Source organism: Oenanthe melanoleuca, chromosome 23 (assembly GCF_029582105.1).
Source record: "Oenanthe melanoleuca isolate GR-GAL-2019-014 chromosome 23, OMel1.0, whole genome shotgun sequence".
NCBI classification, from domain to species: domain Eukaryota; kingdom Metazoa; phylum Chordata; class Aves; order Passeriformes; family Muscicapidae; genus Oenanthe; species Oenanthe melanoleuca.
The window spans coordinates 5,519,221-5,541,807 of record NC_079356.1 but is presented as its reverse complement, the minus strand read 5'-3'; the positions used below and the strand labels follow the sequence as shown (position 1 = coordinate 5,541,807).

General features: G+C 50.1%; 1 protein-coding gene across 2 annotated transcripts in view; it reads right to left on the bottom strand.

Annotated features, from left to right (window-relative positions):
* MAN1C1 (mannosidase alpha class 1C member 1) overlaps positions 1 to 22,587 on the bottom strand; it is a 53,157-nt gene that overhangs the window by 26,101 nt on the left and 4,469 nt on the right. For both annotated transcript variants that reach the window (XM_056508933.1, XM_056508935.1), the window contains exon 2: positions 8,592 to 8,688. In XM_056508933.1, the coding sequence (XP_056364908.1) occupies positions 8,592 to 8,688 (97 nt within the window). The remainder of the gene's footprint in view (positions 1 to 8,591; positions 8,689 to 22,587) is intronic.

Here is a 22,587-nt window from a genome sequence, read left to right as displayed (position 1 = left end):
TTCCAAAAAAATCCTCTCTAGAGACAGGAGCAATCCTGGGAGGCTAAAAGGAAATACTTTGTGAAAGCAAAAAGGTCCTGGAGTGACAAATGCCTGCACAACATTCAGAGCACACAGAGCCAGCCCAGCAGCAGTGACAAATCTCACAGTTGATGTCCTGGGGGAGGAAGTTAAAGCCACTGATGAAGTGAGATAAGGAACTTCTCTCCCCCAAAAAGGCACAAGAGATGAGAAAAAAATCAGAAACAAGCACCTGGAGAAATTAGAGAGGAAGAAATTCTGAAGCAGGACCCATTTGATATATGATCTCCTGGAGGTGAAGAGAAAACTGTCAGAATCTAACACTAATCCAGATGAATATCCACTGGGATACATAATGAGGGTGGGAAAACCTCAGCAGCACCAATGATGGGATAAAGCAGTTAAGTCCTAAATGTGAAATCCAACACAGCCAAGCCAGCCTGGAACTGCTTCATCTCCCCAGCAGCTCCAGCCCAGCCCCCTCAGCTCACTGCCTTTCCATCACACTCAGTATCTCTGCAGATTAGACAATTATTTCTGCATAATTAGTGTCCAGAATGAGGCCCAGCCAACATCCATAATGGGGTGCTTAAAGAAAATATTAAAGGAAAAGAAGGGAAAAAATCTTAAAGATGAGATGACTCTATTTTAAAATATACCCAGAGCCTGAAAAAAAAAAAAAAAAAAAAAAAAAGGATAAAAAATAAACTATCTGCTGATTGTTCCATGTGCTGCTCACGTGGGGCTTCCCCCACAGCCCTGAGCCCCCACAGAACCTCTCAGTGCAATTCTCTCCCTTTTCCTGCTCCCATTTGCTGCTCTAATGGTTGTTGTTCTGTTTTTCTGTCCTTGTTTTGTTTCCTTCTCCCTGTTTTGCTGTGCCAAGCACTTCTGACAAATCCCACCACGCTCTCTCCTACTTCTGGGCCTCATTAAGCTCCAGACTCGGTTTGGGGTCAGTGGAAAGTTCAGGAAGCTCCTGAGGAAGCTGGGATGAGTAATGGGGCTGTGTGGATGGAGATCACGAGTTTGGGGCTCAGGACAGGCCCAGACCAGGCAGTGCTGTCCAGAGACCCCAAAATCCCCCAGGCTGGGCTCAGATCAGCTCAGATCCCCCAGGCTGGGCTCAGCTCAGATCCCCCAGGCTGGGTTCAGCTCAGCTCACATCCCCCAGGCTGGGCTCAGCTCAGCTCAGATCCCCCAGGCTGGGCTCAGCTCACATCCCCAGGCTGGGCTCAGCTCACATCCCCAGGCTGGGCTCAGCTCACATCCCCCAGGCTGGGCTCAGCTCAGATCTCCAGGCTGGGCTCAGCTCAGATCTCCAGGCTGGGCTCAGCTCACATCCCCCAAGCTGGGCTCAGATCCCCAGGCTGGGCGCAGCTCAGCTCACATCCCCCAGGCTGGGCTCAGCTCACATCCCCCAGGCTGGGCTCAGCTCAGCTCACATCCCCAGGCTGGGCTGAGCTCAGCTCACATCCCCCAGGCTGGGCTCAGCTCAGATCCCCCAGGCTGGGCTCAGCTCACATCCCCAGGCTGGGCTCAGCTCAGCTCAGCTCCCCAGGCTGGGCTCAGCTCAGCTCAGATCCCCAGGCTGGGCTCAGCTCAGATCCCCCAGGCTGGGCTCAGCTCACATCCCCCAGGCTGGGCTCAGCTCACATCCCCCAGGCTGGGCTCAGCTCACATCCCCCAGGCTGGGCTCAGCTCAGCTCACATCCCCCAGGCTGAGCTCAGCTCAGATCCCCCAGGCTGGGCTCAGCTCACATCCCCAGGCTGGGCTCAGCTCAGCTCAGCTCCCCAGGCTGGGCTCAGCTCAGCTCACATCCCCAGGCTGGGCTCAGCTCAGATCCCCAGGCTGGGCTCAGCTCAGATCCCCCAGGCTGGGCTCAGCTCAGATCCCCCAGGCTGGGCTCAGCTCACATCCCCCAGGCTGGGCTCAGCTCAGCTCAGATCCCCAGGCTCGGCTCAGCTCAGATCCCCAGGCTGGGCTCAGCTCAGATCCCCCAGGCTGGGCTCAGCTCAGATCCCCCAGGCTGGGCTCAGCTCAGATCCCCCAGGCTGGGCTCAGCTCACATCCCCCAGGCTGGGCTCAGCTCAGCTCACATCCCCAGGCTGGGCTCAGCTCAGATCCCCAGGCTGGGCTCAGCTCAGATCCCCCAGGCTGGGCTCAGCTCACATCCCCCAGGCTGGGCTCAGCTCACATCCCCCAGGCTGGGCTCAGCTCAGCTCACATCCCCAGGCTGGGCTCAGCTCAGATCCCCAGGCTGGGCTCAGCTCAGATCCCCCAGGCTGGGCTCAGCTCAGATCCCCCAGGCTGGGCTCAGCTCAGATCCCCCAGGCTGGGCTCAGCTCAGCTCAGATCCCCAGGCTGGGCTCAGCTCAGATCTCCAGGCTGGGCTCAGCTCACATCCCCAGGCTGGGCTCAGCTCAGCTCACATCCCCCAGGCTGGGCTCTCACATCCCAGCTTCTCCACCCAATTCTCCTTTCTGACTTTATTCCTTTGTTAAAACATGACTCCAAGATGAACCCACTGGGTTCCAATGACATTTTTCCACCAGGCACTGCCCAGCCCCAGAGCCAGGGTTTGATGCAAAAGTGTTTGAGGCCACTCTGTGAGACATTTGGGTGGTTTTTCGTTCTGTTTAAACTTTTAAAATGAGTATTTCAAGCTGAGCCACTGTAACCAGCTGGGTTTAGGGTCCAGCAGAGCCCCGAGGTTTGAGCAGCAGCACCCAAGGTGAGACAGGAGTGGGGACAGAGCTCCTGAGGGATTAATTAGCTTGGGAGTCATCTCAACACTCAAAACAGAGAAAAAAAACCCCACAAACAGGGATTAATGTCAGCTCCAGCATGCAGCCAGATTGAGTTTGGGATTTGGAGGAGATCCTGATTCCTGCTTCCTGCTGCCAGGAAAGAAGTTTGCTGCTGCAGATTTTCCCTGACAGCAAAAGCCAAAGTCAACTCAAAATGCCCTCCTGAAAATTATCCATCTGGGGAACATTCTACATGAAAAAGAAAAATAAGAGAGGATGATGCCAGGGAGCAACAGAGTCCCAGCAACATCTTCATCACAAGGTTATTTTTCTCTTTAAAGAGAGCCAAGCATCCAGTGCCATGTGCAATAGGCAGCAGGCATAATTCAGCACAGAAATTAAGTGAGCCATTATTATTATTATTATTTTAATCACATAAAAGGACTCTCCAGGGTTTTCCAATTTTGTGATCACAGGGAAAGAGACCCAAAGACAGAAGAGAAAAGGTGCAGTAAGTGATTGCACAACTGGAGGTTCCCATTTCTCTTCTGCCAGCTGGGATATTGCTGAATTCATCTTTTTATTCAATTATCTCTCCTCTGTTCTGTACTCACAGACCAGCTCCTGCCACTTCTCAGGTGGGGTGTGTTTGCTGCCTGCTCAGTCCTGCAGAAATCCTGCAAGGCTGAAGCAGCTCCTGGCAACATGTTTGGCTCAGACTGGGGGTTGGAGGCACCAGCCCTGGGGTTGGAGATTTTGGGGTTCAGCCCCAGAGCAGCTCCAGATCAAAGCTGCTGTCACAGGAGCTTGGGGGGGTTAAATCCAGTGGGATCCCTGGAATTTCCAGTGGGATTCCTGGAATTTCCAGTGGAGCATTCCTCAAATTTCCAGTGGGATTCCTGGAGTTTTCAGTGGCATTCCTGGAATTTCCAGTGGGATTCCTGGAATTTCCCTCCATTTCCAGCCTGGCAGGTCCCAGTGCCTCAGGGCAGTGACAAAGCCCAGTGGGATTTGCCAGGCAGAACAAACCTGAAAGTTCTGGAGCTCAGGACAAAAAGTTTGGTCCTTTCCAGGGGCTTCTCTGGATTTATTCCTCTGCTCACTTTTCTTCCCCAGCCATTTAATCCCTTTTTTTTTTTTTTATCCTGGAGAGCCAAACCAGCCTCACTTCCAGGCAGCTGAGGCCAGTGACCTCCTGTCTTCAAAGCAAAGTCTGAGCCCAGCACACAAACACAGCCATGGATTTTCCAGGAATTTCTCCACCCTGAGCCCTGCTCCTGCCCTTTCAATCCAGCTGTGCCAGCCTGTCCTGCTGGCCTGGCAGTGTCCTGGCAGGGACACTTGTCACCTGGATTGAGCAGCCTCACCATGCTGCAGAAATTCAGCACATGCTCAGAGAAGCAATGGCTGCAATTCATGATAGAGTGGGGGAAAGAGGGGGGAAAAAAAAAAAAAAAAGGGGAGAAACCTGGTTAAGGCTTGCAATTTTTAAACTTAAATTAATAAAGCAACGTGCATTTAGGTGGTGAAAAACACCTAACAGCACAGCAAGGCTCCATATTTACTTGCTGTCACTGATTTCAGAGCAAATTGGCTCAGGTTAGAAGTCAAAGGAAGATTCTCCTGCTGCCAGCACTGCACACTTCAAGAGGTATCTGGAAATCAGACTTCTCACCTTATCATTGTTGGAAGCTGTGCAATCAAAATGTAGCTGACAATTCAGCTGATGCACGAGCACAAGGAGATGCCAGCTCACTCTCCTGCAGCTCCAGCAGCTCTGTGAAGCTAACAGGATTCTAAAAACATTTTGTCAGAAAATAAGTGTCTCTGCCAGAGCTGGGGAGTGGGCAGAATGACAATGCAGTGCTCTGGAGTGACAGGGACACAGGGAGCTGCTGCCCTGTCTGAGGGAGCCAACAGCTGCAAACATCTGGGGGTTTCATCCTCACAGCACCAGAGGCAGCAGGGCTGAGGTGGCTGGGAAGGGTTAAAACAAAGGCAGCAGCACTGGGAGCAGAATTTGTCCCTGCAGGTGTCCAGTGTCACCCTCAGCCACGAGCTCAGCTGGGCCTTTCTCCCCAGATGTCCCCAGAGCAGCACCTGGAGCAGTGCCTGGCGCTGTGCAGCTTTCCCTCCAGAAACCCTGCAGCCATTCCTGAACCCCCCCAGGTTTTGGGACCATTTGGAGCCCCTGGAGATGAGGGGTTTGCTCTGCAGAGACCATCCCCCAGGCTGGTGGGGCACTCTGCCCCTTCCAGGGCACCAAAACCATCACACCCAGAGCTGAGCTGTGCTCACCCACTGAGGGCACTCTTATCACAAGCATCCCTGATGAATAATTAATGCTGATGAAAGGAGCACAGCCTGTGGGATGAGGAGAGGGCTCTGACTGCAGGGATTGTGAATGACAGCACTCACAGGGGTTCTGTGCAAATAACCCAGAAACGTGGGGCAGCCCTGGTGAGAGCCATGCCTTAGGAACTGGAGCTGGAGAACATCAAGCACCAGATCAAAGTGCAGGAAAAAGGGGAAATGCTGCCTGTGCAGCAGCTGGGAAATACTTGGGAAAAGGCAAAGCTGGATTTCTGGAGAGATTAACAGGATTAGGGATCCAAGTTTTCCTACCTGGGCAGGAAAATGGGGAGGGATGCTCCCTCCTGGCTGCCAGGAGAACAGGAGCAGAATTCAGAGCTCATTTTTATTTCTGCCTGAATGTTTGATCCAGAGCAGCTCCCCCCAGGCTGGGGCTGCAAGTGAGCAGCAGCACATCCACAACAGCAACATCCACCCTGCAGGAACTTGATTGCTTCCCAGGCACACAAACACACTCAAAAACAGCCCCAGAGAGGTTCCTCCCCTCCCACATGGCAGCAGCTGCAGAGAAAGCTCAGCTGAACATTGACATTTCCAAAGGAGAGCACCCAGCCTGCCTCCTTCCCATCTGGAGTTTGGAACTGAAGGACACTGGATGTGACAGGAGGGGCAATGGGCAGCAGTGCAGGGCCACAGGGCTGCACCAAGGCACTGCCTGATGCTGCCCTGCTTTAGTCAGGAGGAAGAAAAGCCTTTTAAAAGGCTGAAAAGTACCATGGAGCTGATTTCTGCAAATCCTGGTGCTCCAAAGCATTTTCCCTGAGAGTGCTCACAGGCACACTACAAACAAGCACAAGTACTGTCAATTGTTTTAGCATGATAAATGCATTTTAAAGCTTTCAATATTTTTGTCTGTTTACTGGCACACTCCTTGAGGAATTCTGACAAGCTTGCCAGAGTGGAAGAGCTGCAGGATGCTTCAGCTTGCTGCTGAACTCCATGCAAATTCTCAAATAAAGAACCTGAGGGGGCTGAAAGAGCAAAGCAAAGGCCAAACCCACCCAAATCAGTGCTCCTGGCACAGAGGGCTGGCTGGGGGCAGGGGCTGCTCACACCCAGCCTGTGACAGTCCCAAACCAGCTGTGAGTCAGATGTGGCCTCACATCAGCAATTAACTTGTCCTTAATATCCCCCCCAACCCTGCCCTCTGTCACTCCTGTCACTCCAGACCCTTGGAAATGATCTCTCCACCTTTCTTCTCCTCCCTTCAGGTCCTGGAAGGTCGTAATGACCCCAAACCTTCTCTTCTGCAGAGACACCTGATGCCATTTGCACCTTCCCAGTTCTCCACACCTCAGCCCAGAGCTGGGCAGGATCAGGGCTGGGATCCACACAGAGCAGATCTCCAGAGGCTGGAGGCTCCCCCAGGTCCTGGGGCTGGTGTGGAGGACATGGACACCCCCAGAGTGCCAGCCAGGATGGGAGAGCTCTGACACCTCAGGGCCATCCCTGCACTGAGATCAGCTCAGGGGGATTGCTCACCAAGGAGCTCTGCTGCCCTGATGGGGGTGAGGAATCCAGGAGATTTCTGCACACACATCCTTGGAAATGAGAGCAATGTCACATTTGTCTTTACAAACAAACTGTGGATCTGCTGGTAGATAAGGTTAGCACTGAGAGATAAAAGAAACAATGGGAGGGATTCCACTGATTGATGAATGGAAAAAGAGATTTGCCTTTACAAACAAACTAGAGGTTTGCTGGTAAATGAAATTGGATATTGGAAGATGAAAGAAACAATGGGGAACAACTATGAGTTCTGTAAGAATTAAAAATTAAAAGGGAGGGTTGTACATGAGAGGGGAATCTCAGGTATCAGGTGTTTGGGCAGTCTGTGCCTCTCAAGTACCTCAGCAATGGGGAAAGAGAGAGGGAAATGTGGTTGGGAAATTGGGATAAAAGGAGGCTGTGTCCTCCAAAAATCTGAGAGATCCCAGGGAAATGCCCCATGGCCTCTCCCTTTATTCCAATAAAGCAAAAAGGACTCCTCTGTCTCCTTTTTGGACACAAACCTTTGGTGTTTGTGGATTCATTTTTCTGACAGAAAGGAGCCCAGAGCTCCCTGCACAGCAGGAACTCCCAGGGGTGGGAAGGAAAGGGAAGGGAAATCTGCTGAGGCAGATTGTGCTGGGCTCCCATGGCACAGGCAGGGAAATGCTCAGAGTGCAAAGCAGCAAAAACACAATTTCTATCCCCAGAAGCCAACAAAGACCCCAAAACCACAACAAGTATCCCACCAGAACGAGCAGGGGAATGGCACTGAAAGTGGCTCACATAAAAAAAGGTAATCTGCTAAAGAGTAAAATTATACAAGCCAGTTAGCACAGAGCATAAAGAGCTTTTAATATTGATTCACTCAATATTTCATGGAATTCACATCTTGCTCAACAGTGGAGAAACAAGAGAGAAAATGCTCAGTCTGGTGGGGTCCTGTAGCCTACAAGCTCAGACAAACAGCAGCACTGTCAGCTCTGGGCTGCCTTCATGTTTTAATAAAGACACTTCCATTTGAGCACTGCTGAAATGCACATTTGGTGCTGGCTGTGCACACAGAGCTGATCCTGGGCAGGGATGGGGCTCCAGCCTGGCACATGCACAGGACAGGGATTCAAAGCTTTGCTTCTCCCCTGCAGCCAGAGGGTGAATGGTCTTGGGTTGCAGTACAGGATTGTGACCAGAAATGTGAATTCTGTCCCCATCTGTTAACCCAGCTGGGGCAGTGACCCTGATCTCCATGGAGATATCCTCTGCTCATGGGCATCTTTAAACCAGCTGGGCAATCATCTTTATCTTCCCACAGCCCATCCTCCCTCCAGGAGATATCTCCTGTTAATGGCCAGTGAGTCCCAGGGCATGACTGATACAATTCCATCATCCCACTGGGAGATGCTCCAGCCAGGGCAGGAGCCAAACATTTCCTACCCAGATAAAAACTGAGATTTTGGACACCAAGGAACCTTCTTCCCACTGGATTCCAGAGGAAAGCCAGACCTTTCCACATCATCCCTGGAGCTTCAGAGGAAACTGCACCTTCTCCAGGAGCACTGCTCCAGCTGAACCACATCTGCCACTGCAGGAGGATGCAGCCACCATTGAATGGGACTGTGCCAACACCCTGACTGACTGACGGGTGTCAGCTTGGATTCTGACTCTGGCAGGGTTGGGATTGTTCTGTGTAATACTGCATTTCTATTTTAATTTCCCTAGTAAAGAACTGTTATTCCTAATTCCCATATCTTTGTCTGAGAGCCCCTTAATCTCAAAATGATAATAATTTGGAGGGAGGGGGTTTACATTCTCCATTTCAAAGAGAAGCTTCTGCCTTTATTGGAACCACCTGTGGTTCAAACCAATGAATCCAAGCTGTGGCAGACACTCCCTGCCCTGGATGAGCCCTTCAGCATCCCAGAGAAGTGCATGGCTGAGCCCACCCTGAGCCCACTCACCGAACATGTTCCCGACGTGGCCGTTCCTGGTCAGCGGGCGCAGCTCGTTCTTGCCCAGGGCGTAGTGCCTGTAGTTATCCCAGGCAAACTTCATCATCTGCCAGGCAAGAGGCAATGGAAACAGTCAGCAGGGAGCATTTCCAAACATGACCTCTGGGAATTCATGGGAGTTTCCAACTCACTGCTAAACCCATTAGTGATGAAATCTGAATTCTCACCGAACTGGGCAGTGGGGCTGGAGGCAGAGCTGGGATGGAATCTCCACTCACCATTTCTGGTGCAGAACCTGGCACATCTCACACCAAACCCCCACTTCTCACCTCAGCCCTGCAAACCACGTGGGATTTGTAGAAAGCTGGGTCCATCTCTGAATTTCCAGCCTTTTTCAGAATTTAAAAGGAGCTAAGAATGTAAGGCCAGAGCTGACCTGTCCCTAAGTACAAGAGAAACTGATCTGAGAGTTTTTATTCTATTAATTGTCAGAATACATCCACAAAGACCAAAACCATGACATTGTGTTATCTTCTATCAAACTCCACAGTGCTTTCTTCACAGAGCTCTGCACGTGGGCTGGCTGATTTCTGAGCAAACAATTCCTTTTGGGATGTTTGAACCATCCTGACCTTCCTCCAGGGCTGTGGGGCAGTTCCAACACACACACATCCATCCCAGCACAGCTTTTTCTGTCTTCCTGCTCCTCTGACTCCAGCTGGGAGGAAAAATTAAACCTACAAGTGTCCTCCCTTCATCTGGGAGAGACTGGGACTTGTCAGCTTGCAAGAAGTGCATTAAATAAAGCTGCTTTTCCTACCCCCACCAGCCCCAGCATCACACTGACCTGAACATCCTTTGATTCAATCCCTGGGAAAAAAAAAAAGATAACAAAGGGGAAGAAAGGGCTTCAGAGAATCAACCATGTTCTCCAACAAAGATAAGAGAAAATGCCTCCCTCAGACCAGACTTTTGAGGGGAAATGACAGTTTAAATGACAGTTTAAACCAAATCCTTCCTCCACAGAGCTGCTGGCTCGTGTCTGCAGCAGCATTTGCTGCTCTATTTCAGGATCAGAGTCTGCAGGTTACTTTGGTCTGCAGCTCCTCCTGTCATCTCAGCTCTTACTCTTCCCTCCAGCTGTGTGTTTCACAAACCCAACATCACAAGCCCCTGGCAGTATCCTCCTTAATTAGCACAAAGCCACATCCCCAGATTCCCCCTCCTTTTTAAACATCAAGCTTCCAAAGTAAAGTTTCCTGGAGCTGTTCATATGGAGGAGGAGAAACATTTGCTGAACTGATGAATAACACTCAGGCTTCCAACACCACCAGGAGAGGGAATGCTGGACAAACAAACAAAGCCAATTTGGGGTTTAAAAACTCAGTGTGGGATGAATTAGTCAGTGGAGAGCTCTGCTGAGGAAACCAAATAATGACCCAGGGAGGGGGAAGAAACCCTCCACAAAATGCACTCAAACATGTCCCAGGCATGTGACTTGGAATGTTCACTTTATTTTTGCCAAATCTCTGGTTTTTGTTTGGTTTTTGTTTGTTTTGTTTTTTTTTTCCAGTGGTAGCAGGTTCTAAATGGAAAGTTCTCATCCTTCATGAACACACCAGGGTGAATCTTTGGGGAGCTCTGGGCAATGCAGAGCAGAGGTTTTTGTGTGCTGGTGCTTGCAAAGGCAGCACAGTGAGCACAGGGCTCTGCTCCCAGGCACCTCCTGGGCTGAGGAAGAACCCACCCTGGGAGCCTGGACAGAGGATGTGGAAATGATCCTGTTCCCTAAAACTCCTAACACTGCTCTGAGTCAGCCTCATTTCCAGCTGACTATGAAATTTTCAGTCATTTCCTCCCCTCAGCTCTTTAACCCCTGCATGCAGGAGGGGCAGGGTGAGCCCAGCCAGGCTGGCACAGCTCCCAGGGAGAGACAGGATGCAAAACAACCAGGCTTTGCCTTCAGCCCCATCTCCTGCAGGGAAAATCTCCTTTTTCCTGCCTCCTCACACAAGGAGGGACAGCCTGAGGCTCCCCAAAGTGCCCCATTCCCCCAGGGCTCCCCAGCATCTGCCTGTTCACATTCCAGCTGACACTGCTGCAGGAAACTCCCCCCCAAAAAAAGATTTCTGTCCCAAACTCTGTCCCTGCTCAGCCCTGAGCTGATCTCCAGGGGGGCAGGGGATGGAAGTGCTGCCTTTAAACCCTGCACATTTGGGAGGCAGGATGCAGAACGTGGCAGCTTTTTCATCTCCCAGCATCCCAGAGCTTTCCTCTCTCCACTGACTGCTCCAAAAAAGCAGCAACTGGAAAAGCTGAAGAGCCAAAAAAGCATCTGCAGCACTCTGCCCATCCTGGCAGCTGCCTCTCCAGCCCAAATTTAGCACCTCAGCTCCCAAACCACTGAAGGGATGCAGCAGGGTCCTCAAAGTGGGGCTCCACACCCACAGCAGCTCCTCTGAGCAGAGACTCCAAATTCCAGCCTGGAGGGAGGGGGATGTGTGGGGTGAGCTGTCCCAGCCTCTTTTCTGATGAGCCACCAGGATTAGAATTGAATATTTTATGCCATTCCCAGTCCTGACACATCACAATACATCAGTGTTAACATTGTGCCACTTTGCATTTGAAAAATGGCACTGGAACCATGAAAATTATGGAAATAGATCCATAATTTCAGATTTTGTTCTCACCACTGAGCCATCTGCCACCTAACAGACAATTATCTATTTGGCCCTGGTGTTCCAAGCACTCTGGGTCTCAACTGATTTACAGCAGAGATTTCTGAATTTATAACTTCATTTGTCATATTGCTCTTTCTTTTCTTTCACCTGGAAGTCACTTGTTACTTTGGAGACTTTCAGCTGCCCATTGTATTAAAATCAACTAGAAATGACAAAGCTGAGCTCTGAAAAACCTGAACTATCACTTCCACCATTCCCATCCTCATCTTTCCACGTGCTTTGCTCCAACCAAACCCAAGAAGGACCTGGCTGTCATTTCACAGAGGCAGCAGCAGAACAAAAAGCATTTAGAGGATGCTGTGATCCAGATAATGAGGAAATAGGTCTTGGGATAAAAACTTGACCAAGAAAGTGTTTTCACTTTGAAGAAATGTGAAAATCTTTAAGCACATTTAATAACTAAACCACTCCACATCTGTGGGTTTATGGACTTGAAAAAAGCAGAGAGATGAGAAGGAAGAAAAAGAACAAGAAGCTCCCCCCACCACCACTTGCCCTCCTTTTGTTAACAGGAAGATTTCCAAATGCAGAGCATTCCCAAACAGCTATTTGATTAGTTTTATCCATCTAGACTGGGGTAATTAGTAAATGCTTAAAAGATGACATCTAAATATACCAACCAATCAGCCCCTTTCAAGCACTTCCAAGGAACATTTCACAAAGCCATTATCTTCACAAGATAACCACTTCTGTGGCTCTTTACCCTCCTTCCTTCAAATATTTCACCATAAAATATCAAAGAAATTTCCAGTTTGGCTTGAAAAAAAAAAGAGGGCAGAGGGTGAGTGTAATTTCAATATTTCTTTCCCCATTGTATTCTTAACTTGTTTTTTCCCCACTTCTCTTCCTTTTCCTGCAGCTGGAAGCAGATTATTTGTCTTCTCAGTTTCCAGAGCAAGACCTGTTCTTTCCCACCTTTATCCTCTTTGCTGCCCCATGGTAGCCCTGTGCCTGTTTGGCTTTTTAAAGTTGCAATAATGGCATTTATTTTGCCCTGCTGTATCAAATATAATTTGCCAGATGACAAGAGAGAGAAAAAGAAGAACTGTCAGTCTTGTAGGAAGAAATCTGCCTGAACACATTGGGATAACTCATCTCTGTTTGGAATAATGGATGTATTTTTCCTTTATCAGACTTGCATAAACCTGTATAATTCAGGATCTGCAGAAAAGGTAATGAAACAGCATCATGTTTATTTTGTGTTGCTGCCTTTACTATTATCACATGGAGATATAAATATCCAGGCAGACAGCAGGGCAGAATGCTATAAAAGAGCTGGGATTCAGCTGAAAACCTTTAATAGAAAGCTGAGCAACTTCTCAGGTTCCTTCTGAGGGCCCATGTCCTCAGTAATGCTTTTATGTAACAGCAAAATGATAACAAAAAGCTGTGTGCTCACTGCAGAGGATGGAGATGTTCCATTTAGCAGCACTGAGAGCCTCTGGCTGGCTTTATTTAAAAGCCTGGAGTGCAGAGCAGGAGCAGCTGCAGCTCCAGGGATGTTACCAAGCAACTCCCAGAGATGGACACCAACATTGATAATCCATCCTAAAGTAATTACACCTCATAATTAAAGATTACAGCAAATCCAATAGATGCCAACAGGAACTCCAGCAATTCCCAGGCTCAGCTGCCTGTTCTGCAGGTTCTCTCCTGCCTGGAGTGAGACACCAGGGAGCTGCAGCATCTCCCTGAATCCCTGAGCCTCCCCTGGGATGTGCCAATCCAGCATCTCCTCCCTTCTCCACCTTCCATCAAACTCATCCTTCACCTGATGGCAAAGGGGAAAACCTGAGCCTGGCCAGAGGAAAAGCAGGAGAGCACAATCCCAAATCCCAACTCCAGCTGCTCCCTCTCTGCTCTCCACTGACTCTGACACATCCTCTGGGCAACTTCCACTGCTCTGGGTCTCAGCTCCTCCATCCAAACACAATCAGCCCTCTCCTGTCAGAGCACTGGGCAGAAATATCCAAAGAGTACTGCACACAGAAATATCCAGTGCACTGCACACAGAAATATCCAGTGTATTGGACAGAAATATCCAGAGTGTATTGGACAGAAATATCCAGAGAGCACTGATATAGAAATATCCAGTGCATTGCACACAGAAATATCCAGTGCACTGCACACAGAAATATCCACAGTGTATTGCACACAGAAATATTCAGAGCACACTGGACACAGAAATATCCAGAGTGTACTGCACACAGAAATATCCACTGTACTGCACACAGAAATATTCAGAGTGCATTGGACACAGAAATATCCAGAGAGCACTGATACAGAAATATCCAGTGTATTGGACACAGAAATTGGTTTTCCACCCCTAAAGCAGCAGCCTGGGCACAGAGCTCCTCCCTGGGGCTCCTGCTCTTCCTGGAGGATTCCCACCCAAAACTTCATATCCCTGTCAGCCCTGCAAACAGCTGAGAGTTCAGTGGGACAGGAATTGCTTGCTACAGCTTTATCTGGAAATAAACACAAGAGAGCAATTCCAGCAGCAGGTGAGTGGGGCTTGGCTTCAGTTTCTTTCTGGCAAACTGGCAGTCCTTCTCCAAGCTGCATGGGTGGATTTTTCTGCCACAGCTGCTATCACAGCTCTCCTCTCTTGCACAACAGCCAAAGCCACTGCTCAGAAAACTGATCTCCACCACTGCAACAATGGGGGAATTCTTTGGAAGGCAGGAGAAATCACCTTCCAGCAAGGTAAAATATATAAAAATAAGTTTTGAGCTGTCCTTGCTGCTGCCAGCAGCCAGGTCATGGTGAGCTCTCCAGCACAGACCTGGGCCAAGCCCTCCCTGCCCACCACAGCCAGGGCAAAAACAGGACCAGGAGCCTGATTGTACTGGGAGGACTGGAAAAATCCCAGCACAGAGCAGCCCAAGGTTGTCAGTGTCAGTGGTAAGGACAGAAATAGAACTCAAAAGTCTCCCTGCTAGGAAAGCTGAATGGGAGAAAACAGCTCAAGCCACAATTAACCTACCACCTAATTAAATTCCTAATGCAACTAGATTTAACCATGTCAAGAGGGGAAAAAAAATAAAACCCTTGAAGGGCTGAGGCACTAAAGCCCAGCTGGATGCAGCTGCATCTAAATCAGGAAACATGTCAGCAGGAGCAGTTGGTTCTGCAGTTGGCTCTGTAATGAGATGCTGCCTGCAAGAGACCCACAATGGTTTGGAGAACAAATTTGCAAGTCTAGACCAAAGCACAGCATGATTTAGTGGGGAGATGAAACTGCAGCTCCTCTTCCTTGGCTTCCCAGAATCAAAGCTTGGAGAAATTCTGACAGCAATAAAAGGGATTTGTGTTGCTGGCCACCCTGAGAGCTCAGCCTCGTGTTCCCTGTGAGCCCCTGGAGCTGCTGAGGATATTCCAGAGCATGGCCACACCAGCAATAAACACAATAAATACATCAGTGTTCCTTCTGTCCTCAGCATGGCACCTCCAGGGGCCACTCAGGCACTGCTGTCACCAGGTTTAGGGTGACAAAAGGCAGCCCTGAGGTTGGCACCTGGCCAGGGGAGCTGAGCCTGGAAAAGCTGAGGGATGAGTTCTTCCCTGCATGGAAACTGCACAGATCACCTGCAGGACTGGGGTCAGTGTGGAACTGGTGTGCTTGGGGCACAGAGAAGTTCCTTGGCACAATCTCAGAGAAAGTGAACAGCAGGTACAGGAAGGATTCAAAATGGAAGATATAACACCTAAAAAAGATGAGCTTAAACCCAAAGGAATGGTTCTGATCTTTCTGTCAGCACAGGAGGCAGCAGCAGCTCTGAGCAACACCTGTAAGCACAAGGAAATCAGGGAAGAAGTGTCAGCTCCATATAAAAGGGGTTTTTGGGTTTTTACACTGCCTCCCCAAGCTGGCTCTGGCTGTGCACCAGGGGCTGAGTGTCACACACAGGTCAGGGCTGCAGGCACACAGCACAGCAGGAGCAGCAGAAAGCCACCAGCACCATTGTGTGACACTCTGTTTGCTTTTTTCCAACTCCTTTTCACTCCAGGCTGGACAGTCTGGCTTTTCTTACTGACTACATTACATTCCAGCACAGTTCAAGGAAGGAAAGTGGGGGGAAAATATCACTTTCCTATTAATGATGCTCCTTCAGATGTCACTTCTGAGTTCCCTCCTGGGTTTTGTGCCTGCAGCACAAACCACCTGGGGAATTCCCTGAGCTCTTCAGGTTTTGGGCACTGTCTCACTCCTGGGGGTACCTCCAGGGCTCCTCCATCTCATCTGCTTCCTTTGTAAATCCCTCATCACACACAGCCTACAAATTCTCCCTGAAGTGCCCAGAGCCAGGCCAGGACCCAGCAGCTCCTCCCCAAAATCCCCCCAGCCTGAACAGAAGGTGGATGGAAACACAGGATTGTTTTTACAGACCTGCATTATGACAAGGGAAGGTTTTTTCCTTTCCCCTACAGATACCATCTGCACAGGATTCTCATTTCTGGAGAGCCACAGCCCAAGGGGATGCTCAAAAGGAGCTGCAGCCATAAGTAACCCAAAAATGCTGTAAGAAGGAAGAAAAGGAAAAGGTGCAGAAACATTTTGTTTTTCTTTTTCAAGGAAAATTAAAAAAAAAAAAAAAAAGAAATACAAAGTCTCTAGAACTTATTGGGCTTGTCTGTTTGACAGCCTGTAGGACAAATGTCAAACAGATCAATAATGAAAAGAAACAAAACAGAGAGGAGAGGAGGCTTTGTACTCCTGAGCCTTGGATGTGGGAGCATGGCAGGAATCCTCAGAGGGCTTGGGAGAGGAAGAATAAACAGAGAATAAGCAGAGATGTGTGTGCACATCTGCCAGAGGCAGGTCAGTAAAACCTTCCCTTGCCTGGCCAGAGCAGCAGCAGGGGAGGGATCCCCAGCCCTGGCAGTGCTGTGAGGGATGGGAGCAGGATGCCCCAGAGCTCTGGGGTTCTGGGGGGCTCCAAGCCCAGCAGCACAGGCTGGACAGTGCAGAGCTCCCACTCAGCCAGGGAAGGGTCCCAGAGCATTCCCAGAGACACACAGTGAGGATCAGCCTCAAAGAACAGCCCCTGCCAGCTCCCTCAGCTGCTCCCTTCACCCTGACTCTCCCCATTCCCAGTCCCATTCCCATCCCCAATCCCCATTCCCCATTCTTCATTCCTGCTCCCATTCCTGCTCCCATTCCCATCCCCATCCCCAATCCCCAATCCCCATTCCTGCTCCCATTCCCATTCCCCCAATCCCCAATCCCCATTTCCCCATTCCCCAATCCCCAATCCCCATTCCCCATTCCTGCTCCCATTCCTGCTCCCATTCCCAATCCCCATCCCCATTCCTGCTCCCATTCCCATCCCCTCATTCCCATCCCCTTCCCCAATTCTCCCATCCCCATTCCCAATCCCCAATCCCCATCCCCATTCCCATCCCCATTCCCAATCCCCAATCCCCATTCCTGCTCCCATTCCCATCCCCATTCCCAATCCCCATTCCCCATTCCTGCTCCCATTTCCATTCCCCCATTCCCATCCCCATTCCCTAATCCCCATTCCCAATCCCCATCCCCATTCCTGCTCCCATTCCCATCCCCATTCCCTACTCACCATTCCCAATCCCCAATCCCCATTCCCATTTCCATTCCCAATCCTCATTCCCCATTCCAGCCTGACTCTCCCACTCCAGCCCCAGCTCTGAGCTGCCTCTCCCCCAGCACCCACAAGGTGGGAACTGCTTCTGACACAGGGATGGCTCAGAGCCCCAAAACACAGCACAAGCAGATGGGAGAGCTGAAGGGAAGGAAGAAAGGAAGAAAAAAAATTGTAAATACAGGCCAAGAGTCATCATGCATCACCCCTGCTCTGCACTGTGAGGAGGATTTAGGGAGCAGGAGAACATCTGTTTGGAAACTGGCTTTGTCTCAGCCCAAATGCTGGAACAGGAGAAGGAGGGAGGCTGAGGGCTGCCAGCACACCTCGTGCTTCATCTCACACTTGGATGGCTTAGCAGCAGAGATCTGGGAGGATGAGTTTAGTTTAATGATTTCTTGCTGGTTCACCTGCTCCCCATCTGTCTTTGTAGTCCTTGCTCAGAGGGACAGATTGGAGCACTGCTGTCCTCTCCCTTTTCCAGAGTTCCTCGTGATTGGAACTTCTGAAGAGAGGAACAGAGCAATTCTCAAGTATTAAGTAGTCAGCTGAGATTAGTCCAATAATTCATCACAGGTAATAGCTAATAACAGACACAGGAAACTCACTCAGAGCCTTCCCAGAGCCACGTGTCAGAGCTGTCACCTCACAGAAGTGATACAAGAAATTCTTGGACCACAGCAGCAAATTTATTATCAGAGGCTGAAAAACCCTTCCAAGAGCCCCAGAGCCCTCAGTAAATCACACAAAGCAGGTTGCAAACACTGATCTCTGATGAAAAGGAGAACAATGTCAGGACTGAGCTGGCAGGATGGAGCCCTGCCCTCCCAGGATCCAGGCTCAGCCAGCACACAGCAGTGATGATGGATGCTGTGAGCAAAGCAGGGAGTGGCAGCTCTGGGTGATGAAATACAGAAAAGAGTCACAAAGGTTCATCAAAATTAGAGGCAGCTCCTTGCTCAGACTCCACAGCAGGGCAGAAGTGGCACCACAGAACTGCTCAGGCCTAAGGAAGGAGCCTCCACTCACCAAATCCCACCCTAACACTCAACTCAAAATTTGATTTAAGCTTTGAAAGCCAGAAATGAAAGAACCAAGAGAAGAGAGCTATGGCTTTGTCCTACACCAGCCAGAGCTGAAATCAACCTTTGGAATTATTCTGATGAGAGTGAGCAGAGGCACAGCCAGCAGCAAGAGTGCTCTGGTTGTTTGGGCTCAGCAGCACCCAGCACAAACCTCTGAGATGAGATAATCAAACACAGCCATGGGGGCTCAGCAATCCTGACAGGGGCTTGGTGCTGGAGAAAGGAATTCAGGAAAGCCAAAACAGCACCAGAAAGCAGCCAAGGGTTTGTTTGGGTTCATCAGAGCTGAATTCCAATGTAAATATGTGTCCTTCCCAGATAACTCCAGAGAAAAATGAGGCTCAGATGGAAGGAGAGCCACAAACATCCCATTTGCACTGGAAGTATTTAATTTGTATTTTGTCCTGCTGGCTAACCCAGGCAGCAGGAGGGTTTCAGGATGGATGAAACACGATTACTTTTTAATTATCCTTTGTTATTCTCAATGTACATGGTTCTGCACTTCCCTCCCTGCCCAGGGAAATCATGTTAACACAACTGGAGCAAGAGCCCTGCTCAGAGCACGGCTGCTTGGACATGGCTGACACAGCTTCAGTCCTCAGCACAGAGTGAGAGATTCCTGCTCCAAAAATCAGCAGTGTGAGAGATCCCTGCTCCAGAAATCAGCACAGACAGTGTGAGAGATCCCTGCTCCAGAAATCAGCAGTGTGAGAGATCCCTGCTCCAGAAATCAGCACAGACAGTGTGAGACCACCCTGCTCCAGAAATCAGCAGTGTGAGAGATTCCTGCTCCAGAAATCAGCACAGACAGTGTGAGAGGCACCCTGCTCCAGAAATCAGCACAGTGTGAGACCACCCTGCTCCAGAAATCAGCAGTGTGAGACCATCCTGCTCCAAAAATCAGCACAGACAGTGTGAGAGCCATCCTGCTCCAGAAATCAGCACAGACAGTGTGAGACCACCCTGCTCCAGAAATCAGCAGTGTGAGACCATGCTGCTCCAGAAATCAGCACAGTGTGAGACCACCCTGCTCCAGAAATCAGCAGTGTGAGACCATGCTGCTCCAGAAATCAGCACAGTGTGAGACCACCCTGCTCCAGAAATCAGCACAGTGTGAGACCATGCTGCTCCAGAAATCAGCACAGTGTGAGACCATGCTGCTCCAGAAATCAGCACAGTGTCAGACCATGCTGCTCCAGAAATCAGCACAGTGTGAGACCATGCTGCTCCAGAAATCAGCACAGTGTCAGACCATGCTGCTCCAGAAATCAGCACAGTGTCAGACCATCCTGCTCCAGAAATCAGCACAGTGTCAGACCATGCTGCTCCAGGAATCAGCAGCAGCTCTGCCCCTGAGTCCCTCTGAACTCTCTAGCAGACACATTCCCTGTGTGTCATCACCCTGTGCTGGTGCTGCTGGCACGAGATGCTGCAGGATTTCTCCATCTCTTGCATTTAATGTTCTTATTCTTGCAATATCTAAGAGAGGAAATCTAACAACAGCTCCAGGGCCAGGCAGGGCGAGTGCTGGAGGCCAGATTAGAACTAATGAGCTCCTGGCTCCCACTCAATCCCAGCCTTCAGAACAATTAGCTCCAATAAACCCAGGGAGTGTTTGCTGCTCCGTTGTAGTCTGCCTGTCCTCCCCAGAAACTCCTGAGCTGGGAAACTTCAATTGCCTCTGACAGAGGGGAGAGGTCACAGAGAAAGCACAGCCCAGAGAGGGGCTGTTCCACGAGGAACAGGATCAGGGTGGGTGACACACAGGGACACAGGAGGGAAAAATCCCAAAGTGGCTCTAAGGGCATGGGAGGGTTTCAGCACACAGGGCTCCCATTCCTAGAAAGCTGCAGTGTCACCTTCCAGGAGCACAATCCCCTTTCCAAACCCACTGAGATCTCTCCTGTGACCCCCTCTCACAGGGCCCTGTGCAGCTCTGCTGGCAGCACCAGGGAAGCACAGCTATCACTGCTCAGGGCAGCCTCCTGCTGCTCACACTGTGTCCTCCCAGGGACTGCCCAGGAGGAAACACATCTTCCTGCTGCCCATTTTCACATCTTCCTGCTGCCCATTTCCCATATCTTCCTGCTGCCCATTTCCCATATCTTCCTGCTGCCCATTTCCCACATCTTCCTGCTGCCCATTTCCCACATCTTCCTGCTGCCCATTTTCACATCTTCCTGCTGCCCATTTTCACTTTTTCCTGCTGCCCATTTCCACATTTTCCTGCTGCCCATTTTCACATTTTCCTGCTTCACATTTCCCACATTTTCCTGGTGCCCATTTTCACATTTTCCTGCTGCCCATTTCCCACATTTTCCTGCTGCCCATTTCCCACATCTTCCTGCTGCCCATTTCCCACATCTTCCTGCTGCCCATTTTCCACATTTTCCTGCTGCCCATTTCCCACATTTTCCTGCTGCCCATTTCCCACATCTTCCTGCTGCCCACTTCCACATGCCACCCTGTGCCATAAGCAGGGGATGTTTATTACCCAGTCCTCCAGCACAGCTCCCACTGTGCTCTGGGGCCATGGTGCACAAAGCCCTCACATTATGTGCAGCTCACAGACACCACTGCCCACGACAGCTCCTCTGGAGCCCTTCCAAAATGTGCTGTCAGATGATGAACTCAAGTGCCAGGGGACTGAGAGTAAAGACAGCAATCATGGCAGTGTGTGCTCCTCATGCCAAATCCACTCACAGCATCCACTGAAAAGTATTTTTCTGGGCAATGTAAATGTAGTCTCTTCCTTCAGTTTAGCAATCAGAATGCTCCCAGCACCAAGATTTCCTCTTGCCAGCAGCACACTGAATATTCCTTCCTGCCTTCTCCTCCTGACAGCTCTGTGTCAGTTTTACATTCAGGTCAGTCTCCCATTCAGTACCAAGGTACATTTCCCTCCCTCTCAGCTGCCCCCTCTAAAATCTGAATTGTTTTCAATACTGGAGAACATATTCAAAACCATCAAAGTGATAAACAATCTGTACAATGGCAGAATCAGAGAGTAATCCAAACATGATGGATGAACCTCATCTGGCAAAGCCTTGCACACAGAACCAAAGGAAAGAACACTCAGCACAAAAACCCTTCTCCCATTAAGGGCCAGATTTAATCATTGATTAAAAGTTAATCACGAGTCCATAAAAATTTGGGCTGGAAAGATGGAATCTTAATGCAGGTGACTGCTTTATGGTAAATATTTGAAGAGCTGGATGTGCACAGCCCCAGAGTGATGGCAGAGCAGGGAGGTGACAGCAGGATGTCACTGCCAGCTCCCAACCAGGCTCCATCCCCCTGCCCCAAACCCATCCTCCCAGCCAAAGGATTTCCAGGAGCTGATGTGCATTTCCTGATCAGGGAAGTGCAGGTCCTTCAGCACAACACACCTGTGGGCATCCTAGAAAGTCATTTCCCCACTCATCACTCTGCAGTGCTGGCTCTAAGTGGCAGTTCAGAAACCAGTCTAGCATCAAATTTGGTTGTTGTGGAACGAGTGCTTTCACTGCTAGATTTGGGCAGAGAAGAGCAAATGACTGCAAATTGCAGAGCACTCCCAAATTCCAGAGTGCCCTCAGCTTGGAGAGCTGGGTCAGAGTCAGAGCTCTGAGGCAAACAGCTCTGCAGCACTGATCACAGCAAATACATTCTTAGTCAATTAACTGTATCCCCTACAGCTAAAACAGGCTCCAGGTCAGGCCTAAATTCTGTTTATATCAATCCACTGGAGGCTACTGAAGCAAAAAACCCACTGCATGCACCATTTGTGGGATTTACACCACAGCACCCCTTCCACAGGTTCAGGAAATAAATGCATGGGGAGTGTGGAGCAAAGGAAAATTCCAGCAAGGCTGGAGCCAGCCAGTGCTTCAAACTGCAGAGAAATTCTCCCTTGCAGAGGTATTTCCACCCCAGAGAAAGAATTACAGTCTGATCACAGCACATCTGACTGGTTTGAGATTGTAATTCCACTCCAGCATAGTAAATATTTTACTGAGAGCTGGTTTCCTTACCCCCAGCAGCCAGGGGCAGTCTGGTGGAAGTCCCTGGGTTTCCCTGTGCCCAGCACACAGGATCAGAGAGGAAGGTGAGCATTGGAGGTGCATTTCCAGCTGGAGCTGAGTGTGGTGGGATGGATTTTACAGGACTGGCCTGCAGAGCTGCTCAGCCCCAGATTACAGCAAGAAAAGGCATTTTCTCCAAATGCCAGAGCACAAAGTTGCACAGTGCAGGCAAAGGGAGAGGTCTGACACCTTTGTCCTGCTGGCTGTGGGAAGGAGATGCTCAGAAATCCCAAAAATGGGATCCACAGCCCAGCTCAGCCTGAGAGCTGCTCTGAGCCTGGCTCTAGGCAAACTGTGATCCCAGCCCAGCCCAAACCCACACAGCTGGAGCAGAGACAAGCAGCACCACAGCTGAGACTCCTCCTGGCAGGGGTCAGGGCTGTGGCAAAAACCTGGGAGAACCTGCAGCATGAGACTGAGGTCACAAACAGTCCAAACCACACAAAGGGAACTCAGCAACCAACACCAAGGGGCTTTCAGCAGAGCCTGAGCTC